This window comes from Megalops cyprinoides, chromosome 10, assembly GCF_013368585.1.
Source record: "Megalops cyprinoides isolate fMegCyp1 chromosome 10, fMegCyp1.pri, whole genome shotgun sequence".
Lineage (NCBI taxonomy): Eukaryota > Metazoa > Chordata > Actinopteri > Elopiformes > Megalopidae > Megalops > Megalops cyprinoides.
Genome location: NC_050592.1, coordinates 29,509,467 through 29,527,398, shown reverse-complemented (window position 1 = coordinate 29,527,398; position 17,932 = coordinate 29,509,467). Strand labels below are relative to the sequence as shown.

At 42.5% G+C, this 17,932-nt stretch overlaps 1 protein-coding gene across 2 annotated transcripts in view; it reads left to right on the top strand.

Moving 5' to 3' along the window:
- Positions 1 to 17,932, top strand: part of adam22 (ADAM metallopeptidase domain 22) — a 72,424-nt gene that overhangs the window by 44,027 nt on the left and 10,465 nt on the right. For both annotated transcript variants that reach the window (XM_036539160.1, XM_036539159.1), the window contains exons 15-24: positions 7,088 to 7,187; positions 8,239 to 8,310; positions 8,643 to 8,735; positions 9,956 to 10,036; positions 11,077 to 11,127; positions 11,293 to 11,356; positions 11,452 to 11,557; positions 12,017 to 12,136; positions 14,471 to 14,639; positions 15,380 to 15,491. In XM_036539160.1, coding sequence (XP_036395053.1) covers positions 7,088 to 7,187; positions 8,239 to 8,310; positions 8,643 to 8,735; positions 9,956 to 10,036; positions 11,077 to 11,127; positions 11,293 to 11,356; positions 11,452 to 11,557; positions 12,017 to 12,136; positions 14,471 to 14,639; positions 15,380 to 15,491 — 968 coding nt within the window. The remainder of the gene's footprint in view (positions 1 to 7,087; positions 7,188 to 8,238; positions 8,311 to 8,642; positions 8,736 to 9,955; positions 10,037 to 11,076; positions 11,128 to 11,292; positions 11,357 to 11,451; positions 11,558 to 12,016; positions 12,137 to 14,470; positions 14,640 to 15,379; positions 15,492 to 17,932) is intronic.

Here is a 17,932-nt window from a genome sequence, read left to right as displayed (position 1 = left end):
AAATTGTGCCAAACAAATGGCAGTAGTAATGCAATAATGTCACCACTAGGTGTCAATATATAACAATATTTTAAACTAGAACTGTTAAGACATATGTGCTGGTATGAATGGGATTAATCTTATTGAGGTGATCGTAATACACTTGAATGTAAGATTCTTGAATTACTGCAAATTCATGTATACCAATTTGATTTTAACACCTCCATTTTTACCCAGAAGTTGTAGACACGAGCAGTTTTGTAACTAACTATTGTTAACCCCTGTCTCTCATTCAAAGTGGTCTGCAGCCCTATCATTATTAAAAATAATTTGACTGTGATCCTATAATGTTTTATTACAACACCAGGGTGCCAAGCTTTGTGAATAAGAATTGGCAATGTGAGAAGTGGGTGTGTATACAGAGAAAATTTCCCTTCAACTACTGAAGTAAAATTGACCAGCATTCATTTCTCCATTCGATGATTTGTTAAGCCATGCCTGTGGGAAAATTTTCTGACTAATTTTATTTAAACGCTGACGATTATACATTCTATTCAGACACACCCACTTCCACCATATCCTGTTTTATGGTGTTTGGATTTATGACATTTATGTACACGTACTATAATATTTCAATGGCAGGCAGCAAGATCAGACACTACAGCCCCAAATAAAGTCTAAAAGCAATGTGCTCTGTCCTTGACTTTGTGTGACAGCTATAAGGGAGTGTTGCTCTTTCCATCTTCTGCATAACTTATTGTGTGGAGCAGAAGGTGGCGTCAGCAAAATATGCTGCATAAGAAACATAAAAAATGTTAACCTTGCTTAAATTCACCTCTCAAAGTTAAGGACAAAGCTCACTGTGGTTAGACTTAATGTTGGCCTATTTCAATAAATTGGCACTTGCCAAAGTGGCTACAGCAAAGCACTTATATTGCTACTCTGCTGACAACAACCCTGGAAATGGGTCAGTCACATAGCAGAAATGTAATAGGGACCCATGAGCTTGGACAAGGGAGGCTGAAGACTTACCCTTAAACTGCTGATTGTCCCGAGCCTTTTTTCCATGATTTTGTGTTAATAACTGTGCCACCTTAAATAAGGATGACCCCTCTGCACCTCAGTCACCTGAATGCTGTGACATTGCCTTTGTGCACTACACATCAAAGCAATGTCAAACACAACAAGGATAGGTGTCATTACGTAAATCTGATTGACAGAAGTAAATCGCAGATCAGTCTTAACCTCATTCTGATCCTCTCGGAATAAGATAGATTTTTTTGTAGGGTAACGGGTTCAGGACGGTTCACAGGTTAAAGGTAAGCCTCTAGCTTCACCTCTTTCAGGCCCAAGGGTCTCTCATTATGCAGTGGGACAGCAGCCCTAAACGACGCCGCTGTCTGATGCCTGACATTTACTGGGTTCCTGTGGACAGGGTACCAGTACTTGATAATGAGCGTGTGAGTTTGTGTGTGTGTGTGTGTGTGTGTCTTCTGTGTGTCATGTATGTGTTTGTGTGTGCGTGCGTGTCTTTACTCTTCTTTTTTAATACCTTTTGCGTTTTCCCTCAATCCCAAATGGGACAGCAGGTGAGCAGAGGCTTGGCTGTAAAGCTGCTCATGCGGTTTGACCAATCGGCTGCTCGGAAGGGTTGTCAGTCATCCCGACCCTCCATACCATTCGCCAGCATCGGGCCCTACAGCTCGATGCTCTGCCTAGCTTCTCTTCTTGCCAATGAGAAGAAAACACAGCCTGGTTACACAGCCTGTGTTTTTCTCTCGCTCTCTTTTTTTTACATTCTTCTTTTGGCTGAAGTCACTGGCGAGAATGGTCAACACTGAACACGACCAGTGAAATGGGTTGCACCATAATAAGGGGTGACATCCGCCTCGTCTTGACACTAAGCCCAGCTCGCCATGTACCATCTCTAACCGATTGATACAGTCTGTAATATCATTCCCATCTGAAGCGCTGTGTGCTCCTTCTCTTCAGATTGTGTTAGACACTGTGGAGTGGCTCCAATGTAAGCTAGTTTAGTAATTCTTAGCAATTGGCCCACACCACTGATCTCACGCCCCCTCTAATCGGAGGTCCTCCAGTGCCAAAGCTGTGCGTCACCTCCTGTTTCCCCTTGTGTCCTCTGTCGGCAGTACTTCTTAAATAACCAATGGTATTTCAGACTTGTTTAACCCTTATTCAGACTGTATTCAATGCTTTACTCCCCCCACCCCACCCCCCAGTTAACCACCCATCTGTCACTCCATTGGCTCAGTACCTCTCAGTGACTGCATGTGTGATCAAACGTACTAATCCCACCCCTACACCCCACACCCCCGCCGGCACACCGTCCCTTTCACCATTTCAATACTGGGAGAAATGGAAATGAAGTAAGAACTGCTCTGTTTGTTTGGTGACGGCCCCGTCAGAAGGCAAGACGGGTATTCAAAGGGTGTTTGACAGAGAGGTCACAGACCTTTCATGGCTGCCCGAGGGTGATCTGTGTTGTACCAGTGGCACAGGAATGGATTCAACAGAGGAGGAATATGGATGTCACCCTTCTCTGATTGGGGAGGACAGCTACATGTAGGAGAGCTACATGTAGACCCCAGTACAGGCAGCTTGCTTTTATAAACACAGTGGATGGAAGGAGTTGAAGCAAGGCCTAAATGAAAATTCTTGGCCAAACATGCAGTCACATATGGAGGGCTATACATAGCCAGCTCTGTGCCATGTCCTAATTGGAACTTTAAGGCCACTAAAAGTTCTATCATAATAATACCTTACATTAGCTTGCAATATAGTTATTATTTAACAGGTTTATCTGAGGGAACTTATTTGTAGGAAGTGTTTAGGGGAAAACATTAATTAGGTATATGGAAATGACAGGCTGGTGAGTGTTCTACTTGCAGGCACCACGCACTGAGTTAAATTACTCTTGCAGAAGTGATTTATGAAAGGGCCCTATGCATAGAGTGTAGCTTCATTTTTAAATGAGTCCACTTGGGCCTTTGTTAAAGGAAAAATCTTTCATAAGCTAGAGCACAGAACCCATCTTTCACAGTTCAGTTTTTAGGCTTTGAAACAATGTACGCCCTTGCAAAATCTATAGACGTATTATTCTCTTTTAATATTGTTTGTTGAGATTTGAATGATGATTAAGTGCGAGGAGGCACTTGTACATGCAAAAAAAAAATTCAAATAATCAACATGAGTTCTGGATAAACACAATGGCTTCCTCAGTAAAGCACTGATTGCTGTGAAGTCTGGGGGCTTTATTTCCAAGAACAATGTCTACCCTTAAGTACCCTGTCCTCCAAAATGGTCTTTGATTAAGTTTGTGCCGCAAATTGCTCCCTAAATTTCTCCAAAATTACCAAATGCCGGCCCTTAAGAGGAGTCTCGCCTCAGAGGCTGTTGATTTTGATGTTTGTTTGATTGTGAATCCCTGCACTAGTGCAGTTCTGAGAAGTGTAGTTTTTCTGCAGTTTCTTCACACAGTATCTGGTTTGTCTGGTTGATTCCAGTTCACACCAGTTCTCAAGTGCAGGTTTTCCTAATGAAAAATAAACCATTGTAGCACAGACAGTGACAATACTGAGTCAGAGACTTCATTGCTAGCAAGATACTATCCTCTGCATTTCTTCCTGTCTCTCTCTGCTTTAGAGTTCCAGTCTTTACCTAAAGAGTTCCAGTGATGTCTGCTCTCTCTTCATTTACAAGCATGCCTGGAATATATTTTGGTTCTGAGTGAATGAATGGCTGGTACAAAAATCCGCCATCGCCAATAGTGATTATAATCAGAGCCAAAATAATAACGGTTGCAATGAATATTCATAAGCACCTGCCTTCAGCAGAACTCTTTAGGTTCAGCAAAGCAGGACCTTTCGGTTATAGGTACAGTATATTGAACCAGATATCTCATCACTTACCCCTGAAGACTGAGCAGAGCAGAGCAGGTGTGGTCGTGTATTTATAAAGGATCTCAGGATGACTGCTGTGTATCCTAAAGAAGTCAGAATAGGCATTGGGAGTTATTTATGAAGCTACTTACACCTCCTCTCAGTGGGGATTAAAGCCATTTCCTTCATTTTTGCGACATGTGAAGTGCCACAAACAAACAGCTGTGATGACATTTTTCCCAGCTTGTCCCAAATGTCGGGAAAAAGGCCAATAAATGCAGTCATGCAAAGAAGTAGTGTGGTCATGCAGCTACACTTCATGTACATGAATTTCAATCAATGGTAATAAAGAAATTAGCACTGATGGTTTCCACTCTTGGTCAGCTTGAAAGCAACAAAAAATAATTTACTTTACATGTTTTTGTTAATAATCACAATAAAATATTTGTCTAGGCTATATTGGGTTTTTTCTTAATTAAAGGTAATATTGCCTTGATTCCCAATTTTTCCCCAAGGATGATTAAGTTTGGATATTCCATATGTTCCATTGTGATATTCTGCAGTTTGCAGATATTGTGCAGAATTATGCAGGCTGTTATTAGTAAGGCTGGCTTTGTCAGTGCTGCATGCGCGAACCTGAAACCCTGTGATCTTGTCTGCTCCTTAGATGACATAATTGATAAATGAAATATTGTTTAGGTCTTCATAGGTTTCATACACTCCCAAGAGTGCTATATATGGAAATGCAACATAAATGTTTGATGTGCAGCTACCTGTTGTTATTAAATTGCGAACCTGTCAGTGGCCGTGAGAATGGTGTCATCAGCTATGGTTTTAGGGGATTTCCCTTATTTGTGAGTGAGTGACCTCCTGGAAGGACGAAATTATGTTCAAATAAAAGATTAAGACCGCTCTCGATGACGACTTATGAGTCATGGGTTGGCCTGTATCCCTTTGGCACAACATTGAGAATCATTTACTTGGCATCAAATACCACTGTTAGGTACTGATGCTGTGACACTGTCTTCTCTTGACATACGCATCCTCGTCTTTACCTGGGGTAGTGATACTTCTGTGAGTATCACCAATGACTCCAGCAACTCCCAGAAAGCCAGCAATCTGTATGAATGCAGCTTGATGCTGGGTGATCATTAAATCATGATACAATACAATAAATCAAGATACGAGGGGATGTGCAGGCCATTATTGTTTCGGTTATTGCTTTGCTGAGGGTTGGCTGTGATGGACCCAAATAATTTCTGTTGCATTGTGGGATTTCTCCCCATGGCCATGAGAGGCATAGTTAAAATTACTTTCATTTCAGTGGTAAGTGCTGACGTTTGTCTCTTACGAGCGTAGTGACAGGTAGCATACCTTCTTCATCCAACCAATATCTTTTTAATAGCTCTATGTTGCCAAATGTCTGCAAAACATCTTTCCTCTTCTGAAAAATGGGTGCATGCCACCTCCTCAATGCAGCCATCTATCAGAAACTCCTAACGGGTTAGGACAGCTTGTGAAGACTCCTAAATACCTGTCGAGATAGGAGAACTTTTAAGTCTAAGGAATCTCTAATGGCTTTTATTCTTAAGTGCAGAAGTATGACAAAGTTTGCTTCACTCTGAGCATTTTTGAGCACTTAGGATCCATTTCCTTCTCTGAGATGGTAAACTGAGACGGCAACCATGTGCTTTAACCCTACTGAAGGATGCCAACATTGGATGCCACCACTGAAACGCGGTACTGTAGATCTCCACAGACCCAATAGTGGGCTGACACATGTAGGCTTTAAATGGCATTCCTATGGCATTTTCAAGTCAACAGCTTCAGCAGTACCTCTACACTAGCTCATGTCACAATGCCAGAAAGTAAGTCCAGGCCAGAGACTTGGTTCCAGAATATACACTGTACCGTGGAGTATTTAATCCAGTTTAAGTATGAAATTCATTCAGTCAAAGCAGTGAACCAGTGTGATCTGGCATGCTACAAAGAGGACAACAGCTCAGCTGCTTTGTAGATTTTCCTTATTAGAGTAGTGAACGTTTAGAACAGAGTATTTAGAACATGACTACTTCTGAAGGGTGACTTAGTATATTTTGTATAAACACATTGACTGTAGAATATAAATTAGTCTTATTCATATTAATTATGTCTTCCTTAAATTCAAACTCCTTCATTTAAATGAGTTAAGTCACTACATTTTCCAGATTGGGTCGACTGGATGGGCCGCTATGTCAGTCACAGTGATTATGTGTGTGCATTGTTCATCATTTCCTTTGTGTGCTCACACTCTTCCAGCTTGTCTCTGTGTGACCCAGAACCTGTTGAAGGAATTCTCTCCCCCTGCCCACAACGGACGAGTGTTAGTGAGAGACCCAACGAGAGCCCCGTTTCAGTCTCGATTGTGTGGTTCTGTACATGTTACTGCCCAGGGAGCCAGAACTCCTGTCCTGCCAAGCTGGGCCCTTTGTCCAGTCTGAGGTCGCAGCGTTCAGAGGGCAATCCCAATCGTCTCTAAAGACCAGTGCTGTTAAATGCTGTGGGGGATAGTAGAGATGCTCTCTGGCTCCCCCTACTGCCTCAAGGTGCCATGCAGAGTATAGCTGCTTTTCATTGGTGTTGCTCAGGCCCATTGATCTTAATGTCATTGAATAGACTGATCATATCAGTGATTATAATAGATAGCAATGATTATATATTATTGTAATCCTCTGTATAATACTTAGATCCAATATTCCATAAAGGATTAGTGGACAGGACATTAGATATTACTTTTCATGTGACTAGCACTGTGTTCAGGTCGGGAAAGGGTTTGAGCTCTGAGCTGGACCACAGTCATAGTCAAACCAAACAAGAAATGTGGCAAAAAGATGCATATCTATATTTATGGTGGGCAGTAATTGAAAGATCAGAATTTCAGCAAAAACCTTCTTTGGCCTCCAACATGCATTCTGATTCAGAGAAAGAGAAAGAGAGAGAGAAAGAGAAAGAGAAAGAGAGAGAGAGAGAGAGAGATAGTCTGTCAGATCCATTGTTTTCCAGGTCTAGAGCTCAAACAGGGTGCTAATGTGAACGGGCCTAGCTTTTATTTGGCATGACATGATGCACCTGACACTTCAAATCCTAGTTGAAAAGAATGAACTAAGTCCCCTGAGTTATGATACAAGTGCCAGCATTTTCCTTATTCATGTTTTTGTCATCCCAAACAGCTTCTACCTCCCCAAGAAGTTTTCAGACTGCAACGTGGAAGAGTACCACAATTTCCTTAACAGTGGTGGCGGTGCATGCCTCTTCAACAAGCCCTCGAAGGTACTCTAACTGTGATCACAATCACCGTATCACAGCTGCCATCTGATTGCTCAGCCCACTAGTGTTATCTCAGTGTAGTGAAGTCAGTGGGCAATTTAAGCTCAAATCAAACATCTGTGGTTATCGCTCCCCAGTCTTTGAAAATTATTTTCACCAAACTTCCCGAGATGAGCCTTTTTGAGGATGTCAGTGGAGTCGTTCTGTTTCAAGTAACGAACAAAGCAGTGGAATCTGGGTGAAAGGGATTTAGTAGTCAGTTGAGGATCATGCCTCTCTGCTTGTGTCAAAATGTTGCCTTGCGATTCACTCAGGATTTGTAAAATGGCGTGTGTCACTGCTGGTAATTTTTTTGTGTGTAACTGACGCATGCTCCTCAGTTTAAATCGCTGATGTCCCAGAAAAGCTCAACAGGACCTCCTCACCACATGCGGTTTGCATTGATTACCTGCATCCAGCAGCAGTCTGTGTTTCCGGCCTTACTGTCTGTTCCCAGGCGGCAGAGTACCGTGCCAACTCAACTCATGCTCTCTTATACTTATTTTACATATTACATGTGCCTGTAATATTATTAATGAATAAAAGGAAATATACACATTCATTGCTTTTTTATTGGACTGCTGCATTGGTTTCATAATGAAAATGTGGTCGTTTTGTGCCTGGAACCAATCCCTCTTTGCTCCTAGCTCCATTATCAGTAAAATTCAGTATTGGCAGATTTCCACATCCACAGGGATATCTGGAATGTGTTCCCTGCAAATGGCAAGTGTCCCCTGTATATCCTCATGAATATCAATTGCAAAGAGTGACATGGTTTGGTTCCTAAAAGCAGCTGTGGATCTTTTATGTTAGTAGGGCAAAACCAAACAGTTTTGTGATTGTCAATGTTTATATTGAGTAGAGGATTGCATTGTTTGACAGCAGGAAGTGCAAAAGATGAAGGTTTAATGCCTAAAGAAACAGAGAGACTAACCCCTTTCTCAGCTTTGTTTGAGTGATGTCTCTGCTCCAGGCCAGGTATTAACCCCATGTGTGCTGTCTCCTCTTCCTGCAGCTGCTGGATCCTCCAGAATGTGGCAATGGGTTCGTGGAGCCGGGAGAGGAATGTGACTGTGGCAGCCCTGCGGTGAGTCACTGATCCTGGATCTGTCCAGTCACTAGCTTGCATTACAAATAACCAGCTACAACCATTTCAGTCCCATGTGATGTCTTTATGTTTGTGGCTGTACTGGGAAAATACAGTATGTGCAATACTGACTACAAGTGTGAACTGGTTTTTCACAGAAGGTAGAAGAGAGAGGAATCTGTTTTGAATCCAGAGCAACTGTAATGTACACAGTGTATTTCTAATGCAATTAGGGCAAAAGCAGTCACTGAATCATGTTCTCAGTACACAACATGTCATGTTTGTTAGGGGTTTTTCTCCATAAATCCCCTGTGCTTTTCTCTGCTGTACAGGAGTGCCAGAGAGAAGGGGAGAACTGCTGTAAGAAGTGCTTGCTCACCCAGGGCTCCAAATGCAGCAACGGACTCTGCTGTAAAAACTGCCAGGTACGCGACGTGCCATCTCCAATTGGATATGCACAGAGCTGCAGTATAAACAAGAGTAAAGACACATATGAGGTCAGAGGTGACAACCCTGGGGTGAGTCATATGTTTCCCCCAGCCTCAGCCAAAGTGTGGAGGCAATGCCATTGTGTTTTTTTGCAAAACCAGCAGTCGGGGGTCAGAGCTGCCTGTCTGTACTGCAGTAGTAAACTTGGGGTGACTTTATTAGACATTAAATCCCTGGGAAAGTGCTTGCTCAGACACATAAAGTCTTTCTAAATCAGTTTAATTAGGCCTTTATACTTGGGTGCTGATTGATTAGCCACACTAAACACTTTCCTTGAAGTTCATTCTGAAATGCTTATGGACTTTTCTCAGAAACTTAAACACACTCTTTATTCCATTATGTTACGTGCGCATTACATGATGCTTTGTGAATTGCTGATCATTTTATTTTTCACAGAGAGGCCCTGGGTGCTTTACAGTTTTCCTTTGTGTTCTCTGAAGTTACAACAGCATTGCAGGTTTAGAAAAGTTTGAAAAACCTGAGAGTCAAATTTGTTTTATGAATATGCTGTCATCTGAAGACCCTTCAGCCCAACTGGAATCCTGGGAATAATTCTGGTTGATAAAAAGCCGTCGTGAGTGACCTCACGCTGTCCTTTCTCAGAGGAGCATTAGCAGCTCAGGGTGGCTGGAGGGGAGGCAGCCCATTGCGGTTGAATCACTGTGCAGGGCTGACGTATTTCATCTCCCCTGCCTCAGTTCCCATCGGCTTAATACAAACAGCTGCTTCTGAGATTGATAACGGCGTGTTTCCTCCTGGACTTGTGGATGGCCCTTAACTCTGTCTCACTTGACTTGACGCTTAGCTCTGTCTCACTGTTTTCTGGCGGAGTGTCGTTACTGTGACGTTATTGTCTGTCTATCCTTAGTGTAAGTGTTAAAGGAGTGCACCAGGAGCAAGCGCAGCCCTCTGTGTTCTACACTGTACAGTACAATTTCATAGTGCTATGTCCAGAGTTCAGAGAGACAAGCACTGAAACATTTTGTCAACATTACGTTAGAATGTTTTGTGATTAATGTGATTAAGTTGTAATCCCTACAGTACATGCCGAACAGAGCTGCCCTTATGTTATGCAGAATTGTTCTTAAATTCAAGAATGTTCAAGCCTGGAGCCTGTGATCACTTTGATGTATGTTTCTCCATTTCATTGGTGTAGATGGAGTTCATGGGTGTAGTCTGCCGGGAAGCAGTGAATGACTGCGATATCCCTGAAAACTGCACTGGAAACTCCAGCCAGGTGAGGGCGCTGTTGCTGATACGTCACAGTATGACATACATACAGACATGAAGGTACTCTGTATCCCAAAGCCCAGTGGGCAGTCTGAGAGTGAGCAATTTATGTTTTGTCTTCTCACTTTTTCTCAGTGCATGCAGAGAAACAATGGAGTGCTGGGCTGAATTTCTCTTTGTTGTGATGCTTCACTTTATTATATTTCCTTCTTCATTCATCATCTTACTCATCTCATTCATCCTTATTCATCACCTTACTCACCTTCAATGATGGATAAACAGTTCAGGCAGAGATATTGAACTGAGATACTTCACTGAGCCCTGTGGATATAACCTCTGTCTTTGGCATATAGAAATCTCGAGTCTGTACATAACAAAGATGTTCACTGGAGAATCATGGTTCTCTGCTCTTCATTTTAGCTCACATCTCAAAGCCGTACTGGTGCCATTGGGTAGATGGGTAGCTGGATTGCTTGTTCTTTTAGGTATCAATTTGCTGCTGGTAAAAGAACATCTCTAATAATCTATTATAAAGAGTGCTGTGGGTCCCCAGGACTGGCAGTGACCACTGCTAGCGTAGAACATTAGATTGAATGGACCCCTCTTGCTGTAGGTCCTTTATTATGCAGTAGAAACATCCAAGCCAGTCCCAAAGTCATTTCCACTAAATAGCTGGGGTCTCGAGCACCAGTTGGCTCAATTAGTTTGATGTGTTAAACTGCTAATTTTGAGAAAATGGTGTTTTGGGGGTAGGCTTGTAGCTTTACTCGCTATAATGTTATAAGCAGAATGAGGGCCTCCGTATTACGGTAAGTGAAATCTGGCTTTTCAATAAAAGAAGCTTGTGACATGAGCTGTATAAAATATTTTAACCAATAAGAACTGGTGCAGAACAACTCCTTTTCATGCAGCATGTGGTTTATGAAACATCCAGCTGCTCTGAATGTTTCCTATTTCCAGGACGGAATGCTTTGTTACAGAATACATGTTTTATTCATAAGACATGTCGCACATCTGCCTATAAAAAGTGTTTATTTCTTTTTGTAGTGCCCACCAAATGTCCATAAGATGGATGGCTACACTTGTGAGAAAGATCAGGTATTTCAGCTTTTACTATGAAAGTTGTCAATGGGCAGCTAACATTGAATAGCCTGTGGAGGAAGTTGCTGATTGTGTGAGTCAAAGGAAAGAAATCCATTGTTTGGGGAAGAATTTGATTTGAAATTGGAATTATGTATAATCTTTTGCTCATATTCCATTCAGGGACGTTGCTTCAATGGAAAGTGCAAAACAAAAGACAGACAGTGTAAATACATATGGGGAGAAAGTAAGTAAATGTTTGATATTTGCAAAAGTCAGTTTAACCATTAAATTACTGGCTCGTCACAATTGCATCAACACTGTGCATACTTTTTTTTTTAGAAGCGACTGCAGCAGACAAGTTCTGCTATGAGAAACTGAACATTGAGGGGACTGAGAAAGGGAATTGTGGGAAAGACAAAGACACATGGATTCAGTGCAACAAGCAGTAAGTCCACCATTCCTCTTCCACTTTTCATTCTTCCATTGTTTCACAAAAGCAATAAAAGTAATGAGTTTTGATGAGAAAATTGCTGCTCAGTGGGGTAGCTTTATCCATTCATTGCCCCACTGCATGATCAACATTTCAGTACGGAAGGGAGTTAGTCTCGTCCACACAGTGTGACATGAATAAAGCCTGAAATTGCTGTACTTTCGGTCTGAAATACACAAATGCTTCACACTATAACAAGTGTAAGAATAGTAATGTTTTAGACCTTTGTGGTTTTTATGGATTTGTGTATATTGATGCCTAACCCCATCAAAATTGAGTTGGGGTCAGCCCTAAGATTGGTAACTGCTCTGGCCATGTCTCTGTGAGGTTCACACTGATGAGAGGTCCTCAGTGCTGGGATTTTATTGGGGTCCAGCAGCTCTTTTGATGATGACACGGGTTCCTTTGCTGCAGGGACGTACACTGTGGCTATCTGCTGTGCTCCAACATCTCCCCGGCCCCCAGGCTGGGGGAGCTGCAAGGGGGACTCACCTCTTTCTCCGTGGCCCAGCACAGCGCCTCTCTGGACTGCAGGTAACACCCCCCTCCCCATTACCTCCATCGCACATCTGACTTCTGAAACCCTCATCGCCTCTGCCACACACCTGAGTAATAACCACATCACCTGTCACACACCTGACTGATAACCTCCCCCATCACCAGTGTCATAAATCCCCATCACCAACCTTACAAATACAGCACAAAGAACACCACTGAGAGACTGCTTCTAAAGAGATGGTGAAAATTCTTAAATAATATAATAACTAAAAATGTGAGATTACTGATCACTTTTCTGAATGGCCACTTGTATAACCTCAAATTTTTGTTTTCAATCTTTCACACATAGTCATTGCCTTTAATGTGTTGCACAGTGTGTTTAAAATTCAGCTACATCCGTAAAAACAGCTGACATTGTTAATAGTATTGGAATAGAACCATTAAAGTAAATGTCATTTCCCCTCAATTGCACAGCCCATGGATCCAGCCCCCTAAATTTTCCCCTAATTCGAATATCTGGCGTTGCCAGTATGGAATAGATAAAATAGATTAATGAATGAAATACACACATCTGGCAGATGTATAGGCCAGTTAGGGAGGGTGTAACAAGCTTGAGCAACTGATAACTGCACATCCTCTCCAACACAGACCTGACTGGAAAATAATCTGTTCTATTCCACCATTTTATACCCTACTGGTAATCCCCAACCCTGCACCATCAGAGACCTGACTGATAATCCCCACAACACCACCCTAACATATTTCACTGATAATTCCCTCTTGCCACACATCCTACTGATACCTGCTCACCTGCCGTTACAAAAAAAGAAACCATGTGCAAAAACCTCAGGGCAAAATGCCCACATTCTGCAGACTCCTTTAGCCTGCTACCCTTTGGCGTTGGTGATGGTGTGAGACGTGTTCATGCCTGCTGCTACTGGTCCTTCCACGTCGTGAGTGCAGGTGATGGTAATGATAGGTGTGAAAGGTTGAAAGGTTTACCGCTGTGCTTTTATTTGTCTCATATTTTGGGCCTTAATTCAGATTGATTAAAGGGATTTGTTTGCTTCCCCGGCGTTCATTAGCTCAGGTTGTTTGGCCAAGCTCAAACTGTGAAGCTCTCTGTCCTTGAAATCAGCTTGCCCTGCACCACGTCCCGGGTTTGTGACCCAAATGACAGGTTTTATGCATCGAATTGGGGTTACGGCCTAGCATTTGTCATCAAACCAACAATTGTTTGTGTGTCTGTGATGGTTTTCTTTAGCACAATAAATGAATGACCTTATGAACAAATGTCTTTATTACCATAGTATGTGTTGGAGGGCTGGGGGCGGGGGATCTGGATGCTTACATATGCATGCCTGCAAGCGACAAACAGCAGGTGATTCTCTTTGGACAGGACCGTAATAGTGACGTGTTCATGCAAAATTCATATTCACCCATACATATTGTCAAATGAACACACAATTAACGAGGCACACAATTACACTGAGTGATTATTGTACTTGTCCTAGTTATTTATCAACATTAGCTTACATATTACACATAGTTCATTTTCACAGATGGGAGCAATTCAGGATAAATACTTACTTAACAATACAACAGCAAATTCCAGCCAGCATTTGAACTTTGATGTTTCTTTTTGCAAATGCAATCCCTCAAGCCCTACTCTGAGTGAAACAACTTTAATTTAATTTTACTTTAATTTTTAAAATGTGATTTAATGGCCAGAGAACAGAAAATCAGTGTATCAGAGTTTCAGAGTATTGCCAAAAATCATTGCCAACTCCAGAGTGGCTCAGGCAGCTGAATCACTTGTTACATGCAGACCCGGGTTGAAGTCTGGGCTGTCATTCACTGGCAAAGGCCAGTTGACAATTGACAGTGGAACAGTGTGGTTTGTTCTGCCAGTGTAGAGTGGGTTTTGTCAACCAAGTTACTCAGATGACACTGTGCAGATGTGCTTATCGCCTTTTGGGCAGTCATTCTGCTGTGTTGGGGTTCACACTAGTGTGAAAAATAGTTGTTGGCTGCATGAGAGTCTATCAAATTCTGGTGTAGTACAATTGGCAATTCCATACTGGGTGAAAAAGATGGAACAGCAAAGAGATATTGCCATATTCCATTTTTATATTTACAGTCACTCAGTGAATCCCTATAATGTGTATTGACCCAAAAGTAGCAAACAATTTTCACTGCAGCTACAATAATGGTTGAGCAGGTCTGGTTCTGCTGTGTGTACTGGTTCTGCTCTATCCTGGACATTGATGCACTCACGACACACACTGCAAGGAGTGATGATGTCGACTGTGGGAGGGGGAGGGGCTGTCAGGTGAGGGTTGATGACCGTGTCGCTGTCACCCCTGGCAGCGGGGGTCACGTGATCATCGATGGAGACACAGACCTGGGCTACGTGGAGGATGGCACGGCGTGCGGCACCGATCGCATCTGCTTCAACCACCGGTGCCTCCCGGTGCAGGAGTTCAACTTCAGCACCTGCCCCGGCACCACCGACAAGAAGATCTGCTCGGGGCACGGGGTAGGCTCCCCTCTCCTCCTCCTCCTCCTTTTACCGCCCCCCCATGCAGACAGACGCTGTGTGACTGAGCGCTCCCCCTTAATGAAGGAGAGGCGATCCCGGGCTGAGATGAGGAGAGGAAGAGCCTTGAGTGAGAGTGCAGCTCTCGGGCAGAGACAGCGGGGCAGCTCTCCAGCGATGGCGCTCCAGCGTGCAGTTTGTGCTCCTCGGCTCCCCGATCTGTTCACAGCCCCGCATGCTGCCGTGCGGCTGGCACATTCACCGCTCGCGCTTCTCTCTGGCCAGCGAGGAGTTCTTTTAAAAAAAACATACAAAATCAACCCTTTTCATTAGCCACTCATTTCATTTCAGTTTCAATTTAGTTTCTTCAAAATATGGGTTTTAATTCATTTTTTACAAGTTTACCGTAACACGTAACTAATGCTTTCCGCAGCAGTTACAGTTTTATTAGCTCAATTATCTTTGTTCTGTTGATTGATGTAAGAGTTGGGCTTATCTTAATGAGAGAACAGTGACTGAGAGAAAATGGTTTGGCAAAGAGGTAATAAGCTCATGTCACAGTATGTGGTGCTTCGAGACTCCTGAGATTTAATAGTCATTGACATCGTAATGAGTGCATCATCTACAGTGTGTTCCTGCTCTTCAGAGAGTCCTCATTTTCAGTGCACCTGTATGCCCTCAGTGGCCTCCCTCTCACCTGTGTGTGTGTGTGTGTGTGTGTGTCTGTGTGTGTTCTGCAGGTGTGCAGTAATGAGCTGAAGTGCGTTTGCCACCTGGGGTGGGCTGGGGAGGACTGCAACGCCACCTCACCCCTCAGCTACCTGGTTGTCGGGCCAACAGCCAGCACCTCCGGTAGGCACCTCCTCGTTCCTGTCTCAACCCTATGACACGCGCCTATTCTTGAGGCTGTCATCACCCCACTGAAACATCTAAGCCTGAATAACCAGCAGGGGTCTTCCCCCATTGTTCTCACTGGTCCCTGATGACATGGAGTTTGGCCTGTGTGAAGGAAATGTGAAGGGCACATCTCTGAACACCGATGTCTTGGTCAAAGGATACATGGATACTAGATTCTCAGGCAGCAGGGCTTACCCAACATCTCAGTGTATTGGGTTTCAGCAGTGTGACAGCTGGAATACTGTTAGAATGGTCAGAATTATTTTTAGTGTTATTTTGGAAACTCCAGCCTACTCCTCATAGAGCAGTGAATTTATGCTTTTTTCTGAATTTTCTTGTGGTTGCAGACAGTCACAAACAGAAAATCCCTTTTTTACTGAATATTACCATAAAAGAAAAAATATGTCACATTCCCAGGGGTTTTTACCTGAACACAGTGTCTGATAATCCCAAGCACTGAGGTTAGCACTGCCCTGTGAAAGATGGAGTGTGATTGGCAGAGATGGTCATGTGACATCAGTCCAGCCTATAGGAGTGAAGGAACAAAAGCTATACATCTGTATACTTGGAAAATTCAGATTGAAATGTACATACCCTAATGAGCTGGGGAGTCTGTCTTTATTTTTTCATTGCATTTTGCCAGCCATTACACATTTCATGAGCATACGCCCTTGTCCAGGGTAATTTATAATGGTTACAATTTTCCATATTTTAACCCATTTTTACTGGAACAAGGAGCCCACAAAACACTTTGTGACAGTCTGAGTGTAATGGGCACTATGCCATGTAAAAGATGATTGGTTGATGGATTAACTACTGCTTGCATGCTGACCCTTTTCTGTGGATTTAGATACAGGGGAATGCAGGAATGTGGACAGTTTGGTGTCTTTGCACTTTGCGCAGTGTATGTTGTAGTCTATGTTTTTGGTACCACAGTCACTCTGTGTGAAGTCCTGTACATTGACTGGTGTAAACAGCTTAGTGCGCCCGAGTTTGCCGTTGTGTTAACTTCCTCCACAGGGATGGCCAGTGTGTCTATGTCCACTGAAAGGGCTACTGCCTGCATGACCTCTTCTCATGCTTTCTTTTGCGTTCAAAGTGTTTTCACACTCGTTCTTTGTTGACAGGGTCATGTCTTTGTTGGAATTCTTGAATGGTATGACAGTGAGGTCAGATTTCAGTTCTTCTTCGTTGTGTTGTCCTGTCTGTATTGTCAGTATCCTCCGTCTCAGTTTTTCTCCCATCCCAGTCTCTTCGTCCTACTGCCTTTGTAACGAATGACTCTTAATTGAAGTGAAATCTAGAGTATGTTGATTAAATCAGCTTGTTTCAAATTGTTCTTTGTGCTAAGTGCCCAGAGCGTGTATGAATAAACCTTCCATTGATCTCCCCTTTTCCTCAGCTGAAGGGCTTATAACTTTGAGTACAAATGTTCCCTTGGCATTGTGCTGTAGCTGTTGTTTCTCTTTGTTTGTATTTGGATGAAAGTGGACAATATGTCTTGCTGATTTATTTATCTACTGACGTAGAGAAAGCATCCTCCAGCTCAAATCATAGTTAGGCTTTAGCTAACATTGTACACTCTAAAAATGTGTAAAGAAATTTAAGAGTGATGTCAAATATGGAATTAAAAAATACTTAGTACTGCCTGGTGAGCTAAAGAGGAAATATTTAAAGTTATATCCCCTTCAGTAACAGTAAACCAATGATGCAAAAAATGTCAGCAATGCCTTTGCATAAAGTACACACAGTCACACTAAAGGCAAAGTACTGAAATTATCATTCGATTATTATTATTCAAAAGGCTGTTGAGGCATTATTGGCACTGCAGTGCATATGTTCTATACTTGATGCAAAGGATCTCCAGGTTTTGAGATTTGGGGCTGAATTGAATGAGCATTTGTCTTTAATGTAGACATACAACTAGATGCAAGTGCTACATTTTTCCTTCACAGTCAGATTTCAGAAATCACCAAATTGAGCTGTGTTTGTGTTTGAAAAATAGCAGTACTTGCATGGCATTGTGGGTAAAAGTTAAGGACAAATGTTGATTGAGTTGTTGTTATGTGTAGAATGAGGGAAGATGCCAAGCACGTGATGTTTTTTAATCAACTGGTAACTTAGTTTGGAGCCAATGTTAGAAAAATATGTTAGCTAAAAAACATAAAAATGCTGTAGTATTTGTGGAATAGTATATGCATAGTATATAGACACTACATAGTATTACAGATAATATATGGAAATTTTGTGATGCAGAAACAAAAGCCCTTACAAGAACAATTAGGTTATCTCCTCTTTAATGGACAAAAAAACAAAAAAAGTCATACGCCCCTTGACACTGCTTGGTCTACGTTTTGACTGAGAAAGAAAACAAACTGAATCTTTGAAAATGGTCG